At 43.7% G+C, this 7,500-nt stretch overlaps 1 protein-coding gene across 2 annotated transcripts in view; it reads left to right on the top strand.

Moving 5' to 3' along the window:
- Nucleotides 1–7,500, top strand: part of LOC121941557 (phosphofurin acidic cluster sorting protein 1-like) — a 15,238-nt gene that overhangs the window by 2,539 nt on the left and 5,199 nt on the right. The window contains exons 2-16 of one of the 2 annotated variants that reach the window (XM_088075169.1): nucleotides 230–317; nucleotides 441–530; nucleotides 655–780; nucleotides 1,152–1,314; nucleotides 1,993–2,084; nucleotides 2,645–2,728; nucleotides 3,111–3,167; nucleotides 3,258–3,409; nucleotides 4,190–4,283; nucleotides 5,132–5,218; nucleotides 5,811–5,899; nucleotides 5,983–6,115; nucleotides 6,239–6,343; nucleotides 6,536–6,636; nucleotides 7,446–7,500. The exon at nucleotides 7,446–7,500 is cut by the window's right edge and continues 100 nt beyond it. In XM_088075169.1, coding sequence (XP_087931295.1) covers nucleotides 230–317; nucleotides 441–530; nucleotides 655–780; nucleotides 1,152–1,314; nucleotides 1,993–2,084; nucleotides 2,645–2,728; nucleotides 3,111–3,167; nucleotides 3,258–3,409; nucleotides 4,190–4,283; nucleotides 5,132–5,218; nucleotides 5,811–5,899; nucleotides 5,983–6,115; nucleotides 6,239–6,343; nucleotides 6,536–6,636; nucleotides 7,446–7,500 — 1,516 coding nt within the window. Of the gene's footprint in view, nucleotides 1–229; nucleotides 318–440; nucleotides 531–654; nucleotides 781–1,151; nucleotides 1,315–1,992; nucleotides 2,085–2,644; nucleotides 2,729–3,107; nucleotides 3,168–3,257; nucleotides 3,410–4,189; nucleotides 4,284–5,131; nucleotides 5,219–5,810; nucleotides 5,900–5,982; nucleotides 6,116–6,238; nucleotides 6,344–6,535; nucleotides 6,637–7,445 lie in introns of both variants that reach the window. The other variant, XM_088075168.1, reaches the window with a different exon arrangement.

Below are 7,500 nucleotides of genomic sequence, written 5' to 3'. Positions count from 1 at the left end.
TAACAGGGAGCTTTTTCTGTGCGCTGTTTCTGTGCGCTTTTTCTGTGCGCTGTTTCTGTGCACTGTTTCTGTGCACTGTGTCTGTGCGCGCTGTTACATGCTGACCCGTCCTGACGGTCCATCAGGTCTGGAGGAGCCTCCCTCTGCAGCAGCTGCAGGTTTCAGGTTTTTCTTGGGGTGTAACCTGATGTCTGACGTGTCTCTGCTTCCTGTCGTCCTGCCGTCTCAGGCTGTGCAGTCTGACCCTGAAGAGGCTGATGGTCCTGAAGGAGCTGGACAGAGAGCTCAGCTCCGTGGTCATCGCCGTGAAGATCCAGGTGAGGAGATGTTATCGGTTCCGTCTGATCTGCTCCGTGATAATAAGAGCTATTTTTGTTTTGTGTTGCTGCACGAGTCTGATCTGTTCCATGTCTGTCTCCGTCCTCATGTCCGTCTCTCAGGGATCCAAACGGACTCTGAGATCCAACGAGTATCTTCTTCCTCCGGACGGCCTGATGGAAACGGAGCTGGAGCTCACCTTCTCACTGCAGGTCACACGACGAATCCTCTGTGACACATTAACAAAATCCTCTGACTGATTCCTCTGATCCCCTGAGGATTAATTCCTGAACTTTGTGCCTGATATTAACTCGTGTGCGTCGCTCCATCTTTCAGTATCCTCACTTCCTGAAGCGAGATGTGAACCGCTTGCACGTGATGCTGCAGAGGAGGAAGAGGTACAAGAACCGAACCATCCTGGGCTACAAAACCCTCGCCGTGGGCGTCATCAACATGGCCGAGGTACAACCGACAGTCAGCGCTGTGGACCTGAAACTGTAGACCCCTGCGGGAAAAAAAGACTACTTTTTTAAAGAAAAGACACATTTTCTTTAAAACATTTGGCTTGTTGTCCACCCCAGTGGACATGTGTATAAATCCTCAAAAATAATGCATGCCTAAAATGTTTAAATGTTTTTCACACTCAAATAAAAATGACAATCTGGTTTGAATAATGATGCATAACTGCAGCAGAGACACGGAAATATTATTTTACTGAAGGAGCAATACAATGTGAAATGATCTGAAGGCATCACCTGTGTGTGTGTGTGTGTGTGTGTGTGTGCGTGCGTGTGTGTGTGTGTGTGTGTGTGTGCGCGCGCGTCCTGTCCCAGGTGATGCAGCATCCGACGGACGGAGCCCACATCCTGGGTCTCCATAGCAACCTGAAGGATGCCTCCGTGCGCACGGCGGAGCTGAGCGTCCATTCTCTCACCAGCCAGCCAGTCGAGCACGAGGACACAAGCGGTCACCACGGCAACAAGACCAAGGCCTCGGGTGAGGAGAGCGAAGCCGACCTTCAGTCAGTCTGACAGCATCAGGTGCTCGTCACACGCCGGCTCCCGATTGGTTGGAAGCAGAGGACGCACAGCCCCTTATTTTCAAACAAACGCTGCGACCTCGAGGTCAATCAGCTCAGAACAGCAGCGACGCACGTCGGTTAACCCTTCGAAACCCGAGTAGGCTGAAATTCTCCCAAAAACACGGGGGTACAAATGTTTGAGCTAGGGGAAAAAAACAAAAAAGCTTGGGAATATTATTAGAACCATATTTATAATTAACATACATATTTTCAGTCATGTTTCATAAAATGATCATTTGAAGCTCTTTTTCAGGTCATATTTGCTCGTTGTTTCTATTTATTTATTTAGCTTTTTTTTGGTCACTTTGTTGTATTTTCTCTAAACTCATTTTTTTTGTCTGGTTTATTAGTTTTGGGTCATTTGCTCAGAAGGTGCTCTTTAGTTTCTGGTGTTTTTAGAAGAGATGAAGACACTTCAGGGTTTGCGGGGTTAAAGTCTCTGATGCTGATCTGTCCCCCGGAGCTGCTGTTAGTTTGTGCAGATTCAAACAGCTGAAGCTCAGAGACCAGATACTCAAGTCCAGATACTCAAGTCCAGCTTGAGACGTTGTGTATCTTCAATGTGTGTGTGTGTGTGTGTGTGTGTGTGACAGATCGCTCTCCTGACATGGAGAACTACTGGGAGGACGATGACGACAGCTTCTCCTCCGAACAGGAAGGAAGTGATGACGCAGTTCCACCGCAGGTGAGTGCACACCTGTCAGCTGACACAACAACAACAACAACAACAACAACAACAACAACAACAACAACAACAACAACAACAACACACCTGTCAGCTGACACAACAACAACAACAACAACAACAACAACAACAACAACAACAACAACACACCTGTCAGCTGACACAACAACAACAACAACAACAACAACAACAACAACAACAACACACCTGTCAGCTGACACAACAACAACAACAACAACAACAACACACCTGTCAGCTGACACAACAACAACAACAACAACAACAACAACAACAACACACCTGTCAGCTGACACAACAACAACAACAACAACAACAACAACAACACACCTGTCAGCTGACACAACAACAACAACAACAACAACAACACACCTGTCAGCTGACACAACAACAACAACAACAACAACAACAACAACACACCTTTAAAAGTATTCGGCTATTTTTAAAGAAAATATTTTGGGAGTCCTTTATCCACGAATCCCTCCTTTCAGGATGTATTTGGTTTTCGGAAAAGACACCGTCACATTTCTTTTGTCCCTCAGGACATGTTTGATGACGACGACGATGTCCAGGGAAAGACGAAGAAGTCTCGCAGGAAAATGATCCGAACCGCCTCGCTGACTCAGGTGAGGACCAATCAGAGATCGGCTCAGAGCACCGAGTCTATCTACGCTTTCGCCGTTGCTCAGACGCTCAGAGTGTTGAATGCAGCGCGACAATAATAATAATGTGCATCTTTGTTAGGAGCGCGCTTTCTTTGTGTCATTTAAAATTTGGAAAAATAAACCACTTGTATGAACTATCTAGCATTAAAAAACTTTTTCTTCAAACATTTTTTGTCCAAAGGAAACATTTTGCTCAACGACCCAATAATTTAAAAAAATATGATTATTATTGTTATTGACATTATATTAATGATATAACAGTGTAGATTTTAGGAAAGAATATTTGTAGTTAATCAGATGAATAAACTGAGTCTCACTTTTCTTCTTTTCTGTCATTCAGCAGCCGAACTTCAAACAGAAGTTTGTGGCTCTGCTGAAAAGGTTCAAAGTCACCGACGAGGTTTGTTTTTCTCCGCCGTGCCGTCGTCTTCAGGAGAAATTAATCTGATTGTGCCGTAGATTCATCTGATCTGTTGTGTGAACGCTGCAGGTCCTGGACTCAGACCCGGTGGGTCGGAGTCAGGAGGCCGAGGAGGACCTGGACCTGCTCTACGACAGTCTGGAGGTTTACAACCCGAGCGACAGCGGGCCCGAACTGGACGACAACGACAGCATCATCAGCACGCCCAAACCCAAACTCAGGTCAAACATGGCCAACACGCTTACATTTAATGACAACAACAACAACAACAATAATAATAATAACAACAACAATAATAACAATAATAATAATACTAACAATAACAACAACAATAACAACAACAATAATAACAACAACAATAATAACAACAACAATAACAATAATAACAATAACAACAACAATAATAACAATAATAACAATAATACTAACAATAACAACAACAACAATAATAACAATAACAACAACAACAACAACAATAATAACAACAATAACAATAATAATACTAACAATAACAACAACAACAACAACAATAATAATAATAATAATAATATCTGGGTGATGGTTCATGTCACTTAAACTTCATTTATTTATTCAAAATTTTGTTACAGGAAAAATTTCTTTGGAACTTTTCCTTTTTATTTATTTGTGTGCACTAACAGCTAATTATCTTGTAACTTTTTACTATTTTTTTCTATTTTTGGGCCATTTCTTGCTGAATTGCTTGTTGCCTTCACATGTTTTTGATTTCAGGTTTTGAAAGGTTAAGTACGGGGATTTATTGTTGTATTTTTACCGTAGAATTAAATTGATTATTGAAAATTCAGGAATTTCACTGATATTGGCATGGACTACCAGATCAGCACCGGTTATCTAATAATCTGAAAATGTTGCGTGTGAACACGGCCTCCCTGCAGACGTGTGTGTGTGTGTGTGTGTGTGTGTGTGTGTGTGTGAGTGTGTGTGTGTGTCGCAGCCTCACTGTGCTGACCTCTGACCCACAGGCCTTTCTTCGAGGGGATCTCTCAGTCCAGCTCTCAGACTGAGATCGGGAGCGTCAACAGTCAGCGGAGCCAGCAGAAGCAACAACCTGCAGCTGTGAGTTCGACGAGACGCCGTGTACTCAACTGGATATTAATAACATGATCATATTTAACCCTTTAGAGCCCGCTTTAATATCACACACACTGGTATCGCTCTGCTCAAAATGGGCTTTTCAAAATAAAGCTTTAAAAAATATTATACATTAATATTATTATCTTCTTTGATTGAGTTTATTTTAAACAAACATCAGTCCGAATTATGAATATATCAAATATTTATAAATTTTCAAAATTTTTATCCTTTAAATGCCAGATTTTTGTCATGATGCCACTATGTTTTTAGACAAAATAATGAATTATTTTTAATCTCCTCCTCCTCAGTGTGTGAGTGTAGCTGCTGACAGTCTGGGATATGTCAGTGTGTGAGTGTAGCTGCTGACAGTCTGGGATATGTCAGTGTGTGAGTGTAGCTGCTGACAGTCTGGGATATGTCGGTGTGTGAGTGTAGCTGCTGACAGTCTGGGATATGTCAGAGATCAGCAGCTACATTGACTGTGACAGGTCACCTAGTGGAAATAGCATGTATTTCCTCCATATGCCAAATATGGTCAAAATGACCTCATCAGGTGGAAAATAGTCAAAATGACAAATTCAGAGTCAAAAGCCCAGAATGACACCCAGAAATAATACAAGTCCTGTTTTTCTGCTCTGATGGCTGTGGGATCAAAAATGTCAGTTTGAATGGGTTTCAATGGAGCATTTTTGGACCTGAACAGTCTGAATGTAACTATTTAGTTTCCACAGTGTATTTTAGACTTATTGTAGGAGCTGAGCTGCAAATTCACTGATTACACTCAAATAATGCGGCCGCTCTGTCTCACTGCTCTCTGCTGTTACCAACAGGCAACAGAGCGTCTGTCTCCAGAGTGTCCTGGAGCTCAGGGGACACGATTCCCCGACGAGTCCAGAGGAGAGGACGCCGGCGCCGAGGTGAGTGTGAACCAGAGACAAACATCTCTGTTCTTCTGTCTTTGTGAGGACCCTCACTGACCCTCAGAGTCTAAAGAGATAGTTCAACCAAAACTGAGAGTTCAGTTGTCAAAGGGAAAGTTGGATGAAGTTTTATAGTCCACAAAACACTGCTGGAGGTAACGCAATGGTGACCAGGATTCAACATAAAAAACCTCCAAAAACATAATAAAAACACAAAATGTCTCATAACGGTCGAATTAAAAAATGTTCTTGTTGTTAAAACGTATTTGCCGATTTTTTTCCTTTAAAATTTTTTAAATGACTTGAAGAAAAAATGTCTGCATTTTTTTTTAAAATTGTTGTCAATTGTTGATTTTTTTCTTTCTTAAATTTTTTTTTGTGCTTTTTAAAGAAACAAAGTGATTTTTTTTCTTTAATTTTTCTTTTGGCCATTTTGCCTGTCTTTAAATGTTTATGGTGATTTTCGGAAAGAAAAACAAAAAATGTCACTTTCCAAAAGTGTCCTCTGTCAGTTAAAAATATGTTTTGGTCCTCACTAGGTGGCAAGTACAACATTACAGTCACACACTTCTTCTTCTTCTTTCCACAGGAAGTTGAGGAGGACGTTGCCATGGGAACAGATACAGGGCCGGCTGCCAAACTCTGTAAAACGGAGTCTCAAACACAAGTGTCCCCGAGGTACACACAGACAACTCAAAGACCCGTCATCATCGTCAGGAGGAGGACGAGATCAAACATTTGTCTTTGTCCCCTCTCCGCAGTAAGACAGGCAGTCAGGTGTCTCGCCATCCATGGAGCGCGTCCATGAAGGACAGACAGAACTCCAGAGGGACAGACAGGACCAGCAGTGTGGACAGTGAGACGTCGGCCGACTACAGGATACCCCCTCCACAGGTGAGACGGAAAGACGGACGGATGGACAAACTGATATGTCCAGGTGTCCTCACACTGAAGGACTGATGTGTCCTATTGTGTCCTCATGTCCTCACACTGAAGGACTGTTGTGTGTTTTTTCAGGTAGCCAGGAAGTCGGTCCTGGATCAGCTGAACCACATCCTGTTCTCTGACGATCAGATTCCTGATTCAATCATCCTGATCAACACCACGGACTGGCAGGGACAGGTCCGTCCAACTGTCCATCTGTCCATCTGTCTGTCTAAGAGAGACAGCACGCTGCTTTCTGTCCCCCTCTGTGTTTCTGAAATGTTAAATTTGCTGGTTTGGTTCTTCGGTTGATCAGGTTTCAGTCGTATCGGTTCAGTATTTAATAATCAGTCAATAATCTGACGTTATGGTCTCTGTCTCTGTCCTCAGTATCTGTCCGAGCTTCTCTTCGATCAGCCGATCGTCTGCACCGTCTCGGCCGCCGACGTTCAGGCCGCCTTCAGCGCCATCATCAGCCGCATCCAGAGATTGTGAGGCTCGATGTGTCTCGTGATAAACACCTGCAGCCTGCCGCAGCAGCACCGCAGGAAAAGGTCACGCCGCGAACGGCCCGTCACAGCGAACGTTAAGCTTTTGTCGCGGTTTGGCCTTTCACTTAAACGACAGCTGTTTTAACAGAGCGCATGAAAACACAAACGTTTGAAAACGGGTTCCAGGGTTTTAATTTTGGTAAACGCCATCCTTCTGTCGCCGTATAAATTGGCGATGTGCGGATCCTGTGATCTCGACATGAGGAGGCGATTAAAAAAAAGACATCTGTCCAAACTGCAGAGGAAAGCCTTTTTAGTCTTTTCTAGGTCACATGACGCGATGAGGTCACAAACCAGGTAGACGAAAAGGGTGAAGAACAGGGAACCCCAAAACCGAGTCCACAGAACACAAAACCCCCAAACCACAACAGACGGCGAGTGTGGTGGCTCCACCGAAATAAAGCTGCTGATGTTTTCAACATCCATCGCCATGGTTACTGGGATGTTATCACCAGAGGAGAAGTCACATGACATCACTCAGCGGAAACACAGTCAGCTCCACGTTGTGTTTTATTATCGCTTAAGTTTTGCACAAATCTGTGATGGAAACCGGAAATTAGTCAAAACACGTCGCCATGGTTACTGAATTCAACCTGAAATCTAAAGTCAGCTGATTTCAGTTTCCGCTGTCGTTATTTGTGTCAAACTTCCAATCAGCTGCTGCGACAGGCTGCTACCCGAATCCCGCTCTGAACGATTTGTGATCAATACCGCGCGTCAGCCATTTACGGATGTATCGTGTTTTCCAGCTGTAACTGTAACTCGCAGACCCCGCCCACCGTGAAGGTGGCGGTGGGCGGAGAT

This window comes from Plectropomus leopardus, chromosome 3, assembly GCF_026936395.1.
Source record: "Plectropomus leopardus strain MGB_pleo_1.0 chromosome 3, ASM2693639v1, whole genome shotgun sequence".
NCBI lineage: Eukaryota > Metazoa > Chordata > Actinopteri > Perciformes > Serranidae > Plectropomus > Plectropomus leopardus.
The sequence above is the reverse complement of the archived record's forward strand: the minus strand, read 5'-3'. Positions and strand labels throughout refer to the sequence as shown.